The sequence below is a fragment of the Corvus hawaiiensis genome, chromosome 2, assembly GCF_020740725.1.
Source record: "Corvus hawaiiensis isolate bCorHaw1 chromosome 2, bCorHaw1.pri.cur, whole genome shotgun sequence".
Classification (NCBI taxonomy): Eukaryota; Metazoa; Chordata; class Aves; order Passeriformes; family Corvidae; genus Corvus; species Corvus hawaiiensis.
Genome location: NC_063214.1, coordinates 92,591,760 through 92,613,489, shown reverse-complemented (window position 1 = coordinate 92,613,489; position 21,730 = coordinate 92,591,760). Strand labels below are relative to the sequence as shown.

At 41.5% G+C, this 21,730-nt stretch overlaps 1 protein-coding gene across 3 annotated transcripts in view; it reads left to right on the top strand.

Moving 5' to 3' along the window:
• The window catches only part of TBC1D8 (TBC1 domain family member 8), a 48,574-nt gene that overhangs the window by 21,947 nt on the left and 4,897 nt on the right, over window positions 1-21,730 (top strand). For all 3 annotated transcript variants that reach the window (XM_048325765.1, XM_048325776.1, XM_048325785.1), the window contains 11 exons: window positions 1,321-1,561; window positions 8,916-9,123; window positions 10,290-10,484; window positions 11,716-11,898; window positions 12,296-12,446; window positions 13,492-13,706; window positions 14,521-14,638; window positions 18,746-19,031; window positions 19,516-19,645; window positions 19,932-20,030; window positions 20,539-20,607. In XM_048325765.1, coding sequence (XP_048181722.1) covers window positions 1,321-1,561; window positions 8,916-9,123; window positions 10,290-10,484; window positions 11,716-11,898; window positions 12,296-12,446; window positions 13,492-13,706; window positions 14,521-14,638; window positions 18,746-19,031; window positions 19,516-19,645; window positions 19,932-20,030; window positions 20,539-20,607 — 1,895 coding nt within the window. The remainder of the gene's footprint in view (window positions 1-1,320; window positions 1,562-8,915; window positions 9,124-10,289; window positions 10,485-11,715; window positions 11,899-12,295; window positions 12,447-13,491; window positions 13,707-14,520; window positions 14,639-18,745; window positions 19,032-19,515; window positions 19,646-19,931; window positions 20,031-20,538; window positions 20,608-21,730) is intronic.

Here is a 21,730-nt window from a genome sequence, read left to right as displayed (position 1 = left end):
AGGTTTCTGCACAATTTTTAATTAAATTTGTGTTTTTCTTAAACTTTGAAGACTTTGTACCTTTTATCAGTGGCTTGGGTCCCGTACAGGCTGTGGTGCTTTTCCTATCACCAGCACTGTAGAGCCTGTGTGTCTCTGACCTGCCTGAACAGCAGTGCTGTTGCTATGACATTATTTAATCTTTCTTCCCTTGGCTGGGCTGGTACAGATGATTTTATGACCATTTGCAACAGTCTGTGCATGTTGATGCAGCTGTGCTTTATTTAAGTAAGAAAAAATGTAATCTGCAAATAATCTTGACAGCTGTGGTTCATGTAGTACAGAAAACTTGCTGAGGGTAGCTCCTTAGGTAATTAATGATCATGGATAAGTGTCGTATATATATGACAATGTTTGTTATTACTGCCTTTTTATTGCTTTATTGGCATCAGGAGACCAGCTAGGGATGTTAGGGGGTGTAGTCTTGATGTTATTGGCACAGAGAAGTCTGGGAAGCTTCCAACAGTTGTTAAGAAGAAATTGAATCTATTTTAAAGTCCTTTCCAGCCTTTCTTTCCCAGAGATTTGTGTGAGAGGCAAGTAACATCCTGCAGTAGTTATCTAAAGTAAGCTGATTCTGTTTGCCACTTATATAATTCAACAGCTTTAAGTATAGAGAACAGTGTCCTACACTTCTTGTTCTCTACAAACAAGTCTGACTATAGTTAATGTTTAGGGCAAGATGTGCCTGTGCATCTTTCCAGTAGAAAGTAACCAAAACGGGAAGATTCCAATGCCTAGGCAGCTTTTTTAATGTCCTATTATAGTAGTAAATACACTTTATAGCAGGCTGCATGTGCAAAAGCTTCCTTTTGGATGGGAGTTAGCTTTATTTTAAAAGCTAAAATAACTGTTCATGTTTTCCACCTGCCTATAGTTTTGTTTCTAGGAGATTACAAAACCTTTCCCTCTTATCTTTGTATTCTGGAGATGAACTGTTTCTTCTGGTAGTAAGGAAGCAGGCTGCAGAAATGACTTGTAAAGGAGTTAGGAGCACAGCATATGGCAGGTGTTCTGCAAAGGCACCACTCTGCAGTCTAGCGTTTCTTGTGAAGATAGTTAAAATTGTAAGGGAGAGATTCTGAAAAAGACACATCTTTTGGAGTTGGTGAGATTGAATGCAGAGTCATAACAGATATTTCAGAATGTGCTTGGTCTTGCTTATAAAAATGTATCTCTCTCCTCTTTGGTTTGCATTTCATTCTGAATTTGATTGTTTCCCAAATCTGAAAAATGTAAGCAGAATTTCCCACCCACTTTTGCTCTTCTCTTGGATTGCAGTGAAACTTATCATTCCTTGGGTTGAGGTCCAGAAACTGGAAAGAACCTCCAATGTCTTCATGACTGACACAGTTCGTGTCACTACAGCAAATAAAGAGCGTGACTTCTCCACGTTCCTCAATATTGCTGAGGCTTTCAGAATCATGGAGCAGCTGGCAGATGTGACACTCCGAAGGCTACTGGATAATGAAATCTTTGAACTGGATCCAGGCCTGCAGGATCCTACTCAGATTACCAAAAGGTAAAAAGCTGAACTGTTGTTATGAGCAGAGGTTTGATAGTGGGCTTCATGGTTTGGTGTGTTAGCTGGGTAAGATTTCAAACTTTTGTTTGATTTGGTGCCAGAGAGACTTCATAATGTATTATGGTGTATCCAAAAGGTGCATTTTAACTTGTATGCAAGATACATTTTTCAACTTTATATTCTTCCCATAAACAAAACAAAGTTTCAAAAGTACTGTTCCCCATAGAAGGGAAGATTGCAGCAAGGGATATTTTCCATCTTCTGAAGAGCAGTATTATTTTCCTTATAATTTTGGTAATGTGTAGGTTTTCCTAGTGCCTTCAGTTCTCTAGAAATTTGATCATATCTGAAACATGGAATTCCCACTAGTGTGATTGCCACAGCCAACTTATCAAGCAGTTACAGGACTTAAAAAATACTCAGTTGTGATATGGCTATTTTCAGCTCTACCCCTTGCTTCCCTGAAATGCATCTCTGCATTCCTCTCCCACTACAGAAATGCATTTGGCTCTCGGGGAAAGATTGATGGCTATTTCTCTGCTGGTAGCACAACACACAACTGTGTTTTATTTGCTGCTGTGAGAAAGGGGGAGGGAAGCTGTCCTCAGGAATTTTAGGTGGGCTGGATGGAATAGCCCAAACTGGAATTTGCCGGGGGCATCAAGGTTAAGGTACTGATTTAAAATACTTCTTTTCTGAATGGGATGTGAGTGGAGTGGTTATCTCCTCTTGAATCATGCCCTTTCTTGCTCTTCCTTCCTCTCCCTCTGCCAGGGATACAAAGGGAATCGCCCAGGTGTTGCTTCCTGACTAAAACATAAGGAATGCATGGTATCATTTCCCAGAAAAGAGAGACCAGTAGCCATTTTATTGTTTCTGAGGGACATTTTTACAGTGGTGGTGGGCATACATCTCAGCTAAACACTTTTGCAAAGTTTCATAATAGAGTTCAAAACAATAAAATGGACTTCCTCTGCAATTTCATATGTACACACAGTAAGGAAAATCACTGACACCAGGATTTCATCCATGACGTTATCAAAGAATTCTCTTGAGGTAACACAGTGGTGAGCAACCATAAAAATCTTTGCAGGCTTTTTTTTAATAGCCAGGGTTCCTTGGAATGCAAGAGCTACCATTGTTTTTACACTATATGTGTAACTGGTTGTTTTTAACATTGTAGGCTTTTGGCTCAAGAGATGTGGGGATATGTACTTTAGCTAATGTAGAATATGGCTGTGACAGGTTGTATCTCAGCCCCTTTCCATGCTTTACCATTTCACCCTCCTCCTGCATTTGGGCTGAAAAGTTAGTTGCAAAAAAAGAAATCCAGAGGAGATGTCAAAAAAAGCCTGGGGGGAGATATTTCTCAGCATCTACCGATTTTTGTCATTGTCACTTCCCAAAATAGTCTTTGAATCAGGGGTACTAACTGAATGTAAAGAAAGTAAAATTACAGTTGTAAAGAGAAATTGTATAAGCTTAGTAATATGCTATAATAAGGGGCTCGCAGGGAATCAACTTGTCAGTGCCTTGTGTCATTTTTGAAAAGTAGTGTGTCTATTAACAGTCAAGCAAGAGAAACGTTCCCACACATTTATTCGAACAGGTTTTCTCTCTCCTTCCCTCCAACTAAAGAAGGAAAAAAACCCTTAAAGCTACAGAGGAGAAGGAATGACAAAAATATATTTACTGGAGATTTCCTCATCAAGATGTTCTCTAACCTGTGCTGTGACTTGGGATGGCAGAAATGAAAACGTGGAAGATGCCAAAATCCCATTTCCTCTGCATGAATTAGGTAGTGGTTGGATAAGTTGCTGTTTCTGGTGTCCTTTGTCCCACTTCAGCAACCACTTTGAAGTAAGGTGATTAAGCAAGACTGTAGTTTGAATAGTGGATAAACTGGTTTTTAGTGTTAACATGTTTTGGGGAGGATGTTGTAGTTTTTTTTGGTGTATGAAGCTTTTGTTACTGCTTTTTTTCTTGAGGCCATTGTAGTACTATAAGAACAATTACTTTCCTCTCAACACGTTCTCTCTAATAATTGTCATTGTTAATTCTTGTATATGATTTGGAAGCAAATAATAATCTGTGAAAATGAAAGCAGACACACACATCATTGGAACTATTCCAGCTCTGACAAGTTAATGAAGTTTCTGCAGATGGCTTTTGTTTGCAAGGCTTTCTTTTGTGAGAGGCTTGTTTCAATATCTTTATTTTTTTTAAATTACATTTTCAGTGCTATCATGATCTGTATATTCTGCATTCTGAAAACCATAAACTTTTGCCATTCCTGAGGCTCTTGGGGTCATCTTGCTGAGCAGTGGAGGGATGGGACTCAGAGAGTCTGTGGGATTAGGCCCAGAGCCTGTGACACAAATTATGTTATGGCCAGAGTCAAAAAAAGTTAGTATGCAATTTTTTGTGCTGTTTAATAAAATGATAGGGCACAGAACAATGGATTACAAAGGGATTAATGGCAATTGAGATAATTGCCATAAAAAGCAAAGTAAAGCTGAGGTGTTTGGTACCTACAAATACCATTTCTTGCAGACATATGTATGTGCCATACAATTTTACTGGAATATATATGGTAACTACTTTTTATTTTTTAAAAAGAAGGCTGCAACAGTCTCTGGTATAGGTTTCTCGTACTTCTAATTTCCATCTCTTACGGGATGCAAAAATCCCCATTGCATTTCTCAAATGTAGTGAGAAATTCTCCAGAGCAGAACCCACAATTTAAAAGCTTTAGTGCTGCTGTCAGTAAGGTTTCAAAACTGTGATGTTTTCCCAGGCTCTAACCACATCAGTTTCTTTTCTTCGTGTTTAACTGTGAATTACCAGTGAGAATGACTTTGCTTCATGTTAAGGCAAAGAAGGTTGCTAACACTGATCTAAGCTTAATGGAAACTGTTTGAAGTATCCTGAGTCATAAATGTCACTTCAATCTGAATTTATTCCTTCAGAGAGGGAATCTGAGAATGCTTTAAACCTTGAGCAACAAGGAGAATGTGGCTAGAAAGAACCTCCTTTTATTGCATTTCTGTGGCAAAAGGTAGGGTTTGGGTTATCTCTGTGTGATTGCCTAATGTGTTTTTAAGGATTTGCAGTAATGGGCATATCAGGATCTATACCAGTACTTCACTGTTCTGTCATTTAGAAGTCTGAGGTCTAACTTGAATCTTTTGCAGTTTTTGAGTCTGTCACTTCTTGTTCTCCCCAGTACTGTTGAAGAGATCGGATGTGCTTTCTTTCTTTAGAGCAATCATTTGTGTATTTGGAGGTTGATGTGCGTGTTCTTTCTCTTTTTTTTTTAGGCTGCACTCCCAGGTTTTCTTATCAGTGCCGATTTTAGCCATTCTGGTCGCTCTTCTCTGGACATTCATCACTGATGCCACGTGGGGGCAGGCATATGGTGGTGGGATATAGGATTGCCTCAGAAACATTGCCGGTGCTGACCAGGGCAGGAGCAGTGGGACTGTCTCTGCTGCAGTTCCGGGACTGCCACGCTGCATCTTGGTGGCCATGCACTTCTGCAGCCCGGCACAGTGTTCCTCTTCCTCTTGTGAGCACGTGGCCTTGGTTCTTGTTCAGCTTTTGCTCCTGTGTAACCCCAAGGGATGGCTCCTGGTGGAGTTCATCTCCATGCTGCATTTGTGAAGCTTATGATGTACAGCTGAAAATATTTGTAATGCTTTTTTCCCCACAACATCCCTTAAATTTATGAATATAAATCTGAACCTGATCCTGTTCTTACATTCATTAGCCTCTACCAGCCTTGCATGAAGTGCAAGCTTACTAACAAGCTCTTGATCCATCACACAGAGTGCTGATGAAGACATTGAACAGAAGCTAATCTAGGACAGACTCCCAAGGAGGTCCTCTTGATACAACCTTCCAATTTACCAGGAAGCCCTGAAAGGCTGTGTTCTGAGGTACTCTTTTTCAACTGGCTTGGTACAACAGTTTGTCACTTCTAGTTTTATTAGTTCCATGAGAGGATATATCAAGATTTCATAAATTTTGGCTAAAACGTTCATTGCAACTCCTTCATCTACAAGTCTAGTGTTCTGCTGTGTAAGGGAATGATGTTCAGTTTACATGTGTCCTGACAAGTCCATGTTGGCTCTTCTCAGATAACATCTCCTGGCTTGCTTATAAGAAGCCTTTCTTCCCACACGAATTTATCAGTTCTTCCAATAAACACGACATATATTGTTGAATGTGTTATTTCTAAAGTGTCTGACTTTCTGGAGTCTGAATAACAAGAAGAATCTAGTAATTGGTCTCTTAAAGCAGGAGGTCAACAAGTTTGTTTAGATTTTAGATAGGCAACAAGTGACTCAGCAGAGCTAAAATCTTGCCAAGTTGGCTTCTGCTGGATTTAAAGCGCGGAAAAACATTTGACAGTGAGGACAGCATTTAAAGTCTCCTGATGCTTTTAGGCATCTTGTTAGTCTTGCGTGTGTTATTTCCTTTCATTTAAAACTCTTGGAAGGTAATGTCAGGGTCATGCACAAGGACTTATTGCAGTTCAGGCTTGCCGTTCACTTTGAAGTGCTGGAGTTGGAGGCAGTCCATGATCCCGTAACATGCAAGTTGGGAGCTGCACTCAGAAGGAATTGCTGAGTTTTTTGAAAAGTAGGGAACAAGGCAGTTGCATTTTCTCACCTTTTATTCTTCTGATGCTTGTGTAAATACTCAAACCCCATTATTTTTACATAATGATAGCTTTCCTTTATTTAGTTAACTACCACTCATATGCTGCATTTGCTTAAAAACCAAACTGACATGGAAATTGTTAAGCGAGAGTAAAAATTTTCAAACAGGTAGGGGTGCAGCTAAAAAGGTTGCATTTCTGTTTGGCATTGGAGGTATTGTGAAAGTCTAAATGGAAGCTGTGGGACTTGGTGACGTGGGCCATCTTTGTTGTATTATATTTAAACAATTGCCTGTCTCATTTTAGGAGCTAAATTTGTCTGTTGGTTTTTTAGAGTTGCAGGGTTGGGGTTTTTTTTAACCAACTCTAATTTTGCTTGGCTGTGTTTATGAAGGGAAGCCTTTAAGCCCTAGAATTTGCTTGCTTAACAGGAAATATGTGTTCAATTTTGGAATAAAACCTCTTGTTTGAGCTCACAGTGGTAGGTGCTGACAGCATCTCATCCCTCTGCTACCACTTTTCATTCTGGGATCCCTCCTCCAAGCAGGCTGGCCCATTTCAGCACTTGTTTCTGGGGCAGCCCTGGCTGTGGTGTGTTCTCTGTGGTGTCCCTGTGTGAGCCTGTGTGTGAGTCATGGGGGGACAGGCACTTCCAGGGATGTTGGGGTTGGCAGCCTTCCACAGGTACAGGGTGAGTGGGGGTGGATACAGTGCTGGTGAGTTTACTTAGTTTCAGGATGTCATTTTTCTTCGGCTTAAAATCCTGTGGCTTGTTGTCACATGGAGCCCACAGCCCCAAGAAAAGCAGCAAAACCCTGAAAACTCAGAAGCTTCAGATTTTGGAGCATAGGAAACAGTCAACTCTTAAATACCAGACAATGTGTGCCTCAATAGAGGTCCCACTCTTCTGTATAAAGCCTCTTTTCACATAAAGGTCGAGAAATCTTCACAACCAAGTACATGCAGGGAAGCTCATACCTTTCAGCACAATAGCAGGAGAGCACAGCTCTACCAGACCTGACTGCAGAGGCTATCAGCAGTATTCATCTGTGCTGTGCAGAAATGGAAAATATTTTAGTGGTGAGTTAACTAGGAGGCATATCCTGATCCAGCTTCGTCACAATAGTAGATCGCTGCAGGCACTTATCAGAGTTGCTCTCGCTGTGGAATTTTAGTTCAGGAGCAACCTTTTTGTCTTTCTTCACAAAGAGGGTTTCTCTTTGTTCTCTGTGAAAAAACAGGAGACTATTTGTCTGCTTTCTTTGGATAATATTATTAAGGAAGATAATGCTTGAGAAGGAAACAGAAGCTGAACACTGGTTGAGCGCATTCTGTCTTTTCTGTTGCTTGCAGATGCAGATCCTCCCTTCTCAGGTCTCAGTTCGTTCTGGATTGTCTTTCTCCTTGTTTCACATGGCTATGTCTTTTACTATGGATTAAGCTAAACTAAAAAAAAAACCCAAACCCAAACAAACAATTGATTTACTTACTGACGCAGTGGCTTCATTTGTCTCAACTTATATTTTAACAGCAGGGCTGGGGTAGAGGGAAGGTGTCTGCAGAAGAGGAGGGTGAAGGAAGGAGTGGAGAGGGGATTTACTGCACCAAGGTACCACTCCCTGTTGTGCTTCAGCCCACGCTTTAAATTCTTTCAATGGCACAAAATCAAGCTTTTTTTTTTTTTCTTTTTTTTTTCCCTAACGTGAATCATGCTAGGAAAAATTTACTTGTAGTAAAGAAAATTATAGAATTTAAGCCCTAATGTTTCTGGAGCTGCTGTTGCTGAGCTAATAGCCATGTCCTGTTTATAATGTAATTGCATAGTTCTTTAAATTACTGCAGGCTTCTTCATTAAGAAAGGAGAAGAAAAATAAGTCCCCAACGCCAAGTCCATATAACCATGTACTCAGCAATGAAAGTTTCATTTATTTAAACTTTTCTCTCCACATAAATGTGGATGGGTGGCTGGAAGGAGGCCAAGTTCAAACTGAATGTGGCTGGTGCTGTTATTCCCAACTGAGTCTGTAAGTGACCTGAAACTGTTTTGCATTTTGAAACTGTTCTGAGGGCTCTCTGAGGCTGATACCTCTGCAAGTCAAGGATTCCATCATGTAAATGTCACCATCATTAACACTTCTATTATTGAGCACTTTGGAAGCACTCATTGAGCAAATACCTTACTTTTGGGTGCAGGTGCAAGTCCCTGGGGTGATGTTGGTAATGCTACTGTGAAGGGAAACAAGGAACATCTAGCTAATCTCCCTTGCTCAATATATGTTCATTAGATGAAAGATTTAGTTATCTCCTGGGCACTGAAATTTGTAACTCTTTGAGTCTGTAAAGTCATACAGCAGCCATAGAAAATGCATGGTTAAATAATAATTAAAAAAAAACAAACCAAACCACTGAAACAGCTGATTAAAATTAGTGTCCTTTCCATTTCTAGTTACTGTACTAGTTGCTTTTGACCTTATTGTTAAACAAGCAGTTATTGATAATGTTTTTCTTTTAATGTATTTCAAAGTTGCTTGTTTCATGCTCTCTTCACATAGGCACTGGAGATTGCTGTGCACCCTGTTTTTATTCTGTATTCCTTGCCCTTGGTGAGGTCAACACGAAAAGTGAACCTCACACTGTATGTCCTGGCTTTCGGGATCTTGTGATTCTTTCTTTCTGCTTTTTCTTAAGGGATCTTGAAGCCAGAGCACAGAATGAATTCTTTCGGGCCTTCTTCAGATTGCCCAGGAAGGAGAAGCTGCACGAAGTTGTGGACTGTTCTCTCTGGACACCGTTTAGTCGCTGTCACACAGCGGGGAGGATGTATACTTCAGACAGTTATATCTGTTTTGCCAGCAAAGAAAATGGCTGCTGCACTGTTATCATCCCACTTAGAGAGGTAGAGTTGTTTGTTTGTTTCATTTTGGGTCTTTATCTGCCTTTTTCTGCCCTAACCCTCTGCTGCCACTTGACTTATCTGCAAAGCATCGTTTGATGAAAAAGAGTAGGATGCTTGTGTGTATCCTGCCTACAGGATTGTTGTACAGCTTGTTCTGGGACTCACTAGGGCCTGAGCTCCTGAAAATATGGGTGATTTAACACTATCCTCAAAGTGAAGTATGGACAGGTAATGCAGCAGGACAAAACACTGCAAAAACAGAGTCTACTTGGCCCAGGACTTGGACAGGGCTCCCCTCCCAGCTCCACAAACACGTACATTCAGCTTGATGTTGATGGAGACCAGCTCGGACCCATTCCAGCGATGCAAAAGCATTGTTGCCTGGGATCAATACAAGTGTCGAAGTCCTCCCTCCATAGACAACCTCTAACAAACCTGAGGATACTGTGTGAAGCTGTGGGGCAGAGAGAAAGATGGGATTTTATGGATGCAGTGATGAGCTGACAAATTTCCATGAAATCAAGAGACAAATTTAAATGGAGGGAGAGCACAAGGGAAGGTGGTGGGAGTAGAACAGGAGAAGGAAGCTGTCAGGCTAACACCTGTGAATACAAGGCTGTTATGATCTCTTAATTAAAGCTTTCCTTTCATCCTTGGCTAATAATAGAGTAACATCCAAATCATATCCTAACTGTAGCAATTTACCTTCCACTGTTGCAGAAACAGAAAGCAATATGAGAACAGTGTTGCATCCTTAATCAAAATTAACAAAACTACTGCTTTTCCCCATCTTCAAAGGTGGGAAAGTAAATTTCCTCCTCCACCCTCAGAATTTGATCAAGTTGATCCTTTTATAAATCATTTTTTAAATCATACACCCCTTTCTTATCTTTTCCCTCAGTCTGCTGTTTAGAAGTGGGATGCAAATTAATTTAGGGAAAAGAAAAGGCATCTGGGATACTTTTTGGTACCTGCTTTGAGCTTCTAAAGAGACCATGAACTTCAGGCAATAGGATGTGTTTGATCAAGGAAAGCCAATATGAATAACCACATTTAAAGCATGCATATGAAATGCTGTCTTTGTATGTTTTGGTACATGTAGAATATTTGAAGACATTTCTGTGGATGTGGTGCCTAATGTATTTTCTCTAATGTCTCTGGAAAAGGTAATCAGTATAGAGAAGATGGAGGACACAAGCCTTCTCCCTAATCCCATCATTGTTAGCATAAAGAGTAAGACAGCCTTTCAGTTCATTGAGCTGAAGGATCGGGATACTTTGGTGGAGAACCTTCTCCAGAGGCTAAAAGAGGTGAACTCCAGCAACCCACTGCACTGCAACAACTTGCAGAATAACAATCAGGTACTGAACTTCTATTGTATTATTGATTCAGTGTGTTTATCCATTATTCCACTGTCCTGCCTTCTTTGGGAAATTGATCTTGAGCCAATGCTTATCTGATACCACCTTTAACGACCTGCCTGGTGGGATAGAGGACACTCAGCATAGTTGTGATTGACATGCTGGGGAGAGAACAGACTACGGCGGGCAGCTGGGCTGCCCTTCACAGGGACATCAACAGTCTGGAGGAATGGGCTGATAGAGACCTCACAAAGTTCAACAAAAACAAATGTGAAACCTGGCAAAATAAGCCTATGTGACAGAAGAGGCTGGGGACTGGCTGGTTGGAGAACAGCCATGTGGAAAAGGTGGAGGAGTCATGAACAAGTCGAGCTTGTAAGTCAGCAGTGTGCTCTTACAATGCAGAGGAACAACCCCATATCAGGTTGTACTAGCAGGATTGTAACCAGCAGGTCATGGGATGTTACTACTCCCTTTTATTCAGCACTTATTGGGCTGATCAGGAGTACTGTGTCTGGTTCTGACTCTGCTCCATTACACATGAAAAGCATTGATAATTTGGAGTAAGTCTAGTGGAGGGCTACAAGATGGTCAGGGGCTGGAGCACATGCTTTATAAGAGGAGGTGGAGGGAGCAGGGCTTCCTCAGCCAGTCTTCTGCTATATTGTAGGGAGTTGGAAGATGGAGGCAGACTCTTCTTTGATATGCCAGTTGAAAGAAAAGCAGGCACAGCCTCAAGATTTAGCAAGGAAAAATCCAAATAGATAAAAAGAGAGATTTCCCCGATGGTTAGGCAGAACTGGACCAGGCTGCCTGGAGAGGCTGTGCTCTATGCTTTCTTGGAGCTACTCAACTTGACTGGGCACAGACCTCAGCAACCAGAGCTGAGGGCTCCTGTTTTGAACAGAGGATTGAAAAAGATAGTCCTCTCCAACCTAAATGGTTCTGTGATTTTGTCTGTCAAATCCTAAGAGTAGAAGACTGTTTGGTAGCTTGTCACCAAGGATACTTAGAATTGGCTAACAACTTCTGGTTTAAAGTAACAACCCTTCTCCTGACGTGCACATGAATGACAATTTGTATGAAGTCTTGAGTAAGACGTTTTCTCCTGAAAGGTGTTAAAGACTTTGATGCAAAAGGCAAAGGGTAACCCAGCTCTGTGTCTTGAGGACAGTCAAGGATGTAGTTCTTAGCCTTTTCAGTCATTACCACTCTGATTTCTGCATTGCAGAACAGCCTTGCCTTCGGATCCGTGTGCACGCTGGGGGATGATGAGGCTGCATGTCTGGGAACAGAGGCTTCACAAGGGAAGGAGGGAAGTGAATGTGAAAAGGAGAACAGTTACTTGCTCAATGCAGAAGCACTAAGGTCAGACTTTCACCAGTCAGGAATGTCAGGCCTTGATTTTGGAAAGGTATGTAACATTTGGGGGAAGCTGTAGGAATTTCAGGTTTTGTTTTGTTTTTAAAAAAGCTGGGGTTACATTCAGACAGATAAGCATTTTTAGTAAAATGCACTCTGTATTGGTTGGAGAAGTTAGATAACAGCTTTTGGAATAACAGCTTTTCTCTTTACTTGTATTTTTTTCTTCTCCCTCCCCCCATTTCATTCTGGTGAATATTTATAATTTTTCTCCCTGTGCGGTGAATTAGATATGCAAAGTGGGGCAAGTTGTGATCCCTAGAGCAGGCTTTCCATTTCCATTGGTAATGGAAATACCTTGTGGAATTTTTATTACGTGAAATGCTTTTGTTTACCAGTTCTCATGTGCACATGATCTGTTTTTTTAAAATATATCTTCTTGTTCCCAGTCTAGGGAGCAAATCAAAGAGAGCCTGTGGGATGACCATTTTGTAGAGTATGGCAGAACTGTGTGCATGTTTCGCACAGAGAAAATCAGAAAACTTGTTGCTATGGGAATTCCCGAATCCTTAAGAGGCAAACTCTGGCTGCTTTTCTCAGGTGGGCATGCTTAGAAATGTTGACTGTAGGCATCATCTGATTCTGGACAGGGCAAAACATTCAGGCAAGAAACCTCCCAGGGGCAATTAAATGTCCTTTACATGGAACCTGTGATACTACTTAAGGAAGAGAGATGATCTGAACTGAACTAACATATGCAAGGAAGTACCCAGGTAGATCTGTAAAAGTTTTATCTCAGGATGATATCATATGATGTGCAGAAGAATCAAAATAACATCTTTGTTATCTATGTAATTTAAAATTAGTATCATGTTTTCATAAAACAATGCTCATCTTCAAGCAGCAATTAGATTGTAGCATAAATATTGAGTTAGCCATAGACAAATCAGATTATTGAAAAATAATGGCAATCTCAAAGTTGGCAGACCTGCTCCTGTTTCTCGTTGAATGTTGGCAGGGCTTACAGAAACTGGAGATGGAAAAAACCACTCATTTCATCGACAGATATGGCAGAGCCAGAATGTGCCTACAGTATGATGTCAAGTTTAGTCCTTAATCCAATATATGGCATATTCAGACATTTGTAAGTGTGGAGCTTTTCCTCCTTGAAGGATGTGAACAGCGCTGAGTACATTTCTCCCAGTAATATGTGTGGGTGGTGAGACACTTGGAAGGGGTTGCCCAGAGAAGCTGTGGATGCCCCATCCCTGGAAGTGTTCAAGGCCAGGCTGAATGAGGCTTTGAGCAACCTGGTCTAGTGAAAAGTGTCCCTGCCCACAGCAGGGGGTTTGGAATGAGGTGAATTTTAAAGTCCCTTCCAATCCAAACCAATACTTAGTGCTGGAGACATCCTTTGCTCAGTCAAGGTGTTTTGAATGATGTTGTGTCATGTAAGCTTTGCTAATACTTAGTTTTCAAGACGTATTCTGCTAGGACTTTCTCTTTTAGGTCTGGAGATTCACAGACCTGGGGGAAAACCATCTTGCTTCTTACACCCTTTTGAGCAGTAATTTCTACAACACTGGGTTTAGCATCATCCTTATCTCTTCCCACCTTCCTCTTTCTCCCTTCCTGCTGCCTTCAGATGCCGAGACAGATCTTGCCTCACATCCTGGGTACTACATACATTTGGTGGAGGCATCCATGGGCAAGTGCTGTATGGCAACAGAGGAGATCGAGCGTGACCTGCACCGCTCGCTGCCTGAGCACCCGGCCTTCCAGAGTGAGACGGGGATAGCTGCCCTGAGGAGGGTGCTCACAGCGTATGCACACAGGAACCCCAAAATAGGCTACTGCCAGGTGAGAAATTCCCAGCGGGATAATGCTCCCTGCTTCTTCTTCCCCTTCTTCCCACTCTTTGTTGTTCTCTTGAGAGTGCTTTTAATGGTGCTTTTGGTAAGTATTGTCCTTTTAGTTAGGAAATGTACATAATTTTAGATAGTAAATGTCATTTTTCCTTGGAAAACAAGTATGTAGGCTCACCAAAAGGTTCTGTTCTAACAACAATATTCCTTCAGCATTTTGCAAACTGCATTTATAATTACAGGAGGGGAAAAAATGTTTCTGATGCTTCTGTTTGTTCAAAAGTGCATTTCTTGGACAATACTTGGAAGCAGTGCAGGGCAAACTGGCCTGCACCGATGAGATTTATGTAGTGCACTGGAGCAGAGGCTTAATGAACCCTTTCTGCCACTTTTTTCCAAAACTGATGATAAATGGTGAAAGTACTCTGTCTAGCTGGCCAGCTCCCTGAATTTTGATTAACATCAGAGTGGTCCTGATACTGGAATAGGGGGCACTAAAAGCAGCCCCAAAACATCTTGCAGTATCAGATACCTGCTTTGTATCTTGGCAAATCCAGTATTGTGCTTTTGTCCATTGTTTCCTGTTGCTCTTATGAAAAGCAGTAGACATAAGTTTGGAAAACTTGTTATGCCTTTGGGTTGCAATTACGTATTTGCTGTATATTCTCTGCTTTTCTTGCTGGTTTTTTTCTTAGTTCTTTACATCGTGTTAAGCTACTTTTTTTTCTATAAAAATAGCCACAGTTGAGCTTTTGTCAGTAGGATTTGCTGTCACTAACAAATCCCATTTTCTTCTTTGCCCTTGTAAGTCTATGAATATTTTGACCTCCGTGTTGCTGCTGTATGCCAAAGAGGAGGAAGCCTTTTGGCTGCTGGTTGCTGTGTGTGAGCGAATGCTGCCGGATTACTTCAACCACCGAGTGATAGGTGAGCTCGTGTCCATCTTCTTGCAGACTGGGAAGGGGCAGCCATATAGCACAGGGGAGGGTAAAATGCTCAGGGTCAGCTGGGGTCCAGACTCCACGGATGAAGTGCTCCATCTACTTGTGTGCTGTGTAGGGACAGCAGCAGTGGCAGCTCAGATTCCAGCCAGGGTTGGTTTTGGTTTGAAGGGTTTGAACTGCAAAATCTCTAAATACATGCTCAACTTTGCAGTTCGTTTTTTTCTTTCCTGTTGGTCAGAAAGTGGTGACACTTTTGCCTGTTACATAAATAGAAGAACGTGGCTAGGAGTGTTCCGTGTTAGAGACTCGAGCTGTTTAAGATGAACCTAGGAAAGATCTGCTAGGGTAGCTATCTGTGATCTGACCTGTCTGAATTGCATGGCTGCTGGAGCAATGCAGGCTTGCATCTACACTAGCCCTTTGTAATGAGGGCTGATACAAGTCCCTCTGCAGAACGTGCCATGCACTTCTGTGTGCTGTGTCTCCTATATAATGCCATTATTTTTAAGATTGTTGTGCAAACTGCCTAATGCACAGAAAGAGAGGGTCTGAGCAGTATTTGTTCTTTGCAGTCACTTCCTTCCCTTACAGAAATGTTTGATAGTTTTCCCTGTTTAATCCAAACCTTAGTCCTTAGCTACAGCATCTGCTGTTACACTGTTGCTGTGGCAAAAGAGAGGGACCAGGGTCACTTGTGAGGAAGTGAGGATAGCAGGAAATCCCTGGCAGTTGTGGTTCTGGGAGCTAGAAATGGTCTGGGCACTCTTGTGCTGCCTGTGGAGTGGAAGGAGACATCTGAGAAGATTTCCAGTCTTTTACTTGAAGGATGGGGCTGTCATACTTCCCTCCTGACACTGTGTCGCTGCACAGTTTGTCTTGTCACTGATCTGGTAAGAAGGTAAGTTAACGCTGAGTTATTCCAAAGTTTAGCTGGATGCTTAGCATGTTTTGTGGTGCTTTAAATGCCACTGGTATTTTTAGCTACTGGACTAGGTGCTGTTACCTGTCCCACTTGTCAGAATTCTTCGTCTTGTCTCCAAACATGAGTTTAAACTGCTATTTTGATAACTGACTTCCATGTTTGTGTGTCTCCTTCCTTGATTAAAGGAGAAACAGCTTTATCTGTACTCAAGCATTTCTAGATATTATCAGCATGCTTTGGATTATTCATAACTTTGATGCTTGCTGGGTTATTACCCTTAGCTTTCTCCACCCAACTTAATGAATTGTCTTACTTGGCCAGCCATGTCCCTGCCTTAAGATGTATATAATTTGGGCTTTGTATCTTGCCTGTCACTTGCCATGGCTACAGCCTACATTGTTTAAGTGATGAGAGTTTTGGTTGTCCTGTCTCTGTTTTCCAGCCCTCTGTACCCCAAGGAAAAGAGTGTTGTGTCTCTCTACTGCCATGGCTCACCACAATGTGAAGAGCCAGGAGCTTCAGCTTGGAAGTTGCCCCACTCTCCCTCGCTGAGCAGCACTGATGCTGTTTTGCAGCATGGTTGCTTCACTGAGCACTTACTTCTGCAGCTCAGCTTTACCCTAGAATTTAACATGCCCAAATCAGTGCTACTGATCTTCTCCACCCTGCCCCTCCTCTGGTTCCTGTTGCTTGAGTTAGTGTTCTTGGCTCCACATTTCAGTCGACCTTCTTTTTTGATTTACAACCAGCTCTTGTCTAAACTTTGTATTGTTTCTGCCTGTGTAACACTTCCAAGACCCAACTTTTCCTCTTTGCCTGCCCTGCCAACACTGTTGTCCAAATTGTGATCTCTCAATAACTTTGGCGATCTCTGACATTGCTACCCGTCACTGTGCTTTTCCTCTTCAGTGTCAGCCAGTAATCGCTACAGTCCAAACAGCTACTGAATTAATGACCTGGGTTATAACAGGCCTTCTTAGCTCCATTTTGTCTCAGACCTTTTCTTTATGAGTTTCAAAATCTTCTATTTATTTATGTGTGTGTTCATTTAGTTAGCTAGAATTTTTGCTTTCAAAACTTTGGCAATTCAGTCCTACTCAACTTTTTACTTTTATCACATGAGCATCTCTCTCCTCAGCCTTGCCAGCTATGACCCCTCTCTCCTTTCACAAGCTTTTTTATTATTTCACTGCTTGCAAATGGGAAAAGCCTACAGGGAGGGCTCCTCCTTCAGGAATTCCCTCTGTCCTTCTCTCTGCAATGCATAGAGGAAATTATAGGTGCAAGATAGAAACAAGTTGTATATGGGTCAAGAGTGGTTGCAAGGGTCAGGCCTATCCTATTCTCAATTACCATGACTTTTCCATCCCCTGCAAAAACCAGCAGGGCATCTTACCCGTGTTTAGACTTTACCTGTTAGACTGTCATCATCTTGACACTGTAATTCCTGAAACATTGAAAACCTTATTTCATTTCTCTGATTGGCCTTTTCAGTCCTGAAGATGTCATTTGTCTTGCATCTAAGGTCATAATTTTTCAAATGGATGCCCTGGTATTTTCCTACCTCATCATGGTCTCATGCTGTAATACAGATTCATTTGCTCTGATTTCATGTTTTCTGGGAGCCTAATGAAAACATGGACAGAAAAGTCAATTTTAATACATCTGCTTGACTTTCATCTACAGTGTCAACACATAATAAAAAGATCTGTGAAAGATCTGGGCAGTGTTGCATGTTCCTTTTAAACCTTGGGTTTTGCCAGTGCTGTCTCTGAGTCTGGAATGATCTATTTATATATGTCTTGCCTGTGTCTGGCTTCCTTCAAATACCTCTAAATCCAGCTCTGTTTTTTGGGTCTGTGTTAACTGTGGCTATTAAATTGTTTGCATTAAGCTTATTAAAAAAATGCAAACAAAAATTGCCCTCTGTTGAGTAACTCCAGTCTGTTTTTCTCCTCCGTTTTTTTCAATATTATGGAAGGCTTTTTCTTCAAAGCATCGTGCATGATGTGTTTCTCAAAAGCTTTTTGCATGTCCATGGGCTTTTATTTTTGATTTGTGGTGTTGTAATGTTTGTTCAGTCACCAGCAGAAGCTCTTTGTGGCCTGATGTGAAAGGTTCTAAGAGAGAGAAATGTCATAGCTATTTTTTTTCCCTGTGATTTGGATGCAAAGCCAAAAGATGTTGGCTCTCTGCCACAAATTGTCCAGGTTATATTCTGCTTTTGAACAACAGAAGTTTTGAGTGCTAGGGATATATATGTCTCAGCAATTAAAATTGTTTCGTAATACTAGCAGAATATGGACTATAAGAAAGAAATGAAATAACTTGAAAAGAAAGACAAAATAATTGAAAAGCTAACTGCATTTTGTATTCAGGAATATTTTTAACTTGCAGTGTCTTTGGTCAAAGCCCTGATGCGGCAGATTTGATTTGTAGACACAATCTACTTCATTGAGAAGAAACTATATTGATTCTTTAATAGCTGCTGATAAAGCAGAGCTAAGCTAGTAGCTAAACCAGAGCCCAGATCTGCTCCTTTTGGAAAGACTGGTTGGGACAGTTAGGAAATCTTATCTGGGCATTGCGGAAATCTTTTCTTCTTTACGTGTAGCTATGTATGCTTGTAAGTGTATATTGGTATCTGTGCCTGTACTTTCGTGTAAATATTTTTCTTCCTGCTTGGTGTGTGTAGCCATATCTGGATTTCCATCCTGTGTTTTCTCACTTAGAGTAAAACCTTTGCTGCCCACTTGCTTGAGTACATACATTGGAGAAAAATGTGTACTGTCTTTTTTTTACTGCGTACATCCCAAGTGGAGCAGTAAAATGCTTTAATATTGCTTTTTCTACCACTTAATTATTATGTGCTCTTGTAGCCAAAACCAACAGCTGCTGCTATTGCTATTCCATTGCACCCTAAAGGCACTTAGGAGAATTAACACAGTTGTTGCAGAAGGTTGTGCAGTAAGGCTTATGGACACAGGGGTTGGGCTGAGATCACAGCAGCAGGATAATGGCACTTCTCATTGTAGATGTGTTTGTATCTTGATGGTTTAAATTTTCTTAAGAAATTCTTGTGGTTAATAGTTGACAGCAGTGATTAACTTCAAAAAATATTTTTTCTTGTGTCAGTCCTGGCTAATACTGTTCCTTTATGACTTGTAGGTGCTCAGGTAGACCAGTCAGTGTTTGAAGAGCTTATAAAAGAGCAACTTCCAGAGCTGGCTGAACATATGAAGGATCTGACAGCCCTAGCTTCCATCTCTCTTTCCTGGTTCCTTACCCTTTTCCTCAGCATCATGCCCCTGGAAAGTGCTGTGAATGTTGTGGACTGCTTCTTCTATGATGGCATCAAAGCCATTTTCCAGCTGGGCTTGGCCATACTGGAAGCAAATGCTGTGGATCTGTGTAACAGCAAGGATGATGGGCAGGCCCTGATGATCCTGAGCAGGTATGGCCACACAGGAGTGCTCCTTCCGTCATGGGCCATTCTGCCCTAAAACAAAGGCATTGCTCAGTAGGCACCAGGGACACTCTGTGTCACCCTGCTGCTGCTGCTGCTGTTGCAGTGTCTGCCTTAAACAATGGCTTTGTACATCGGACGAGATGTCCTGTGAAATTTCCTGGCAGTGCCGAGACGTGCATCGCCTGCGTCAGTGTGCAATATTTACTGCTGCTCTTCGTGCCTTCCCTAGACTGATGGGCTTCCTGCTCCAGACTTCAAGGAGACAGAAGTTTTCTTCCTTGGGCAGCTTTAGTAATTTGGCTGGCTTGCTGTTCCTCAGATGAGTAATCACAAAGGCATTTTTGAAAAGTCTAGCTTGCCCAAAACCCAATTTATTTCTAAGTCTAAGCCATAAGACTTCTTCACTTATTTGAACTGAGAAGAGCACAGTGCAATGTGATCCGTGTTCTTACATATTTCCTCCCTTCAGGTTTTTAGAGCGTGTCAAAAATGAGGAAAGCCCTCTGCCACCTATTGGTAATCACCATGCATTCTTCAGTGACGACCAGGAATCTTCTCCAGTGACTGAAATAGCAAACCTGATTCATGACTCTTATGAGGTAAAATAATTCTTTGTATCTACTAGTCACTTAAGTTAGAATTTTAAAGAAGAAGGTTAAATTCAGCTTGGCTGCTTTGAAAGTTAATACACGTTTACAGATTCCTTGACTAAAGTGCTCTCATGCACACGACTAGGTGTAGTATGAATACCTAGATCAGTTAGAGACTGAGTATGCTTTTTATTCAAGGTCTCACTGCACTTTAAAAGCTGTATAGCCAATTAATGAGAAATACAAGTATCATAAAATACAACACAAATAATAAACTTCTGTTCCTCTCTTACAGAAATTTGGAGACCACTCTGTGGAACAGATAGAGCACATGCGCTACAAACACCGAATCCGTGTCCTGCAGAGCCATGAAGATACAACCAAGCAAAATGTGGTGAGCAGGGTATTATTTTGACTGAGGTAGCTCAGTGTTGCCTCTCTGGAGGCACATGGGTTAGTTTTCAAAAAGGTGCCACTAGGTCTTGAAAAATCACTGGTGACTCTGCAAAAAGCTCTTTCCTGGAATGCTGATGGTTTTTCTTTTGCAGCCATTATAGTTTAGGGTGGCTTTAAATTTATGAACAAGTGCAGGACTGTCCAGCCCATCACCTTGTCTGTGACAGTGGCTGGCCCTCGGCAGCTGCCTGGGGAAGAGAGGAGAGACAGCACCATGCGATGCTTCCCTGGCCTCTGTGACCTGTAGCTGAGGGACTTCCTGTCTTTGTTTCTAATAGCCCTTGAGGGATTTCTCTTTTCATGGATCTGTCCAACTGGTGAACCTAAAGAAGGGGGAAACATTGCAAAGATATTTTAATGGTGGTTTTCAGCTGTACCCCCTAAGTACAGCTTGTGAGTCTGCCTGTGTCAGTGATGTCACTAACATGATTTTCTTTCTTTTTAAGCTCAGAGTTGTCATCCCAGATGTTTCAATTCTTCCTGAAGATTTGGAGGAATTGTATGATTTGTTCAAGGTTGGTCTCCCTGAAAAGCAGGGGATGCACCTCTTTGAGGCTTTTTTGGGCATAACTTCCAGCTGTTACTTTGCAGTGCAGCACTGACATCCCGTCCTCTGCCTTGGCCATGCTCCCTGGGTGGGATCTTGCCATTTTGTCCTTTCTGTGGTTGTGCAGTTGTTAAAGAGGAAAAGTAATGTACTCATTCTTCAGAGAAATGCTCCAGAGTTTCTTTCTAACTTTCTGCTTGGAAATGGTCCGTGACAAGTTAGGTTCTGTTAACTTTCACATGCAGAATAAGTTAAATATTATGTACCTCTGCTCACTGGGAGCTTGGCAGTGCATTTCAATCCCATTCTCTTAATGCTCTTTAAAGGCAGACTCTCTTTTCCATGGGGAAAAAAACCCCTAAACCCAACAACCTTGTGTCCTTGCCATTTGTTCCCAATTTTCTAATAGTTTGGTTTGCTTTTTTTTTTTTAACTAGAAGCAGTTTCAGCTCCTTTCTGTCAAGCTGATGTTTGACAAAATTTACAATAAAGTTGGAGACAGGGACATCTAAGCTTATACAACTATACTTGATTTAGAGGTCCAAGCTTTTAATTATTTCCCGTAATGGACCATTTCTTCTGTGTATTGTCCATAGCCATAAATACTGAGAATATGACTCTGTGGTATGTCATTAGTGTTACACAGCTTTCTTGCCAGGAGCAGCTGTATCCTGCCTCCATTAGTGGTTGTAAGATGATGCTGCTGGGGCTTGTTCTTCAGTGCTTCCCTCTTGCTCCTCGCTGCTGGTTTTGACCTTTGACTAGCTCACACTCCCCTAATTTCATTTTTTGGTAGTGGCTCCTTTTTTGATTTTTCCCTTGCTCCCCCAGGGACAGCTTGCTTTGTTAGGACTCTTTGTTCTGCCTGTTCCTAGCAGAAGACTAATAGGTACAGTATCCAAATGGAGAGGTCTGAGGGAGAATAAATGAGCAGGTCAAGCCTACGCTTACTCTGTATTTTTTGTGACCCTCTGTACCTTTGGCTGGTAAGGGACATCCTGGGTCAGATGTGGTTAAACAGTTTCAGTAGTGAAATTCACAGTAAACTTTTTTCAGGAATTGCCCGGTCTCCCTTCATATTTATTAATTGT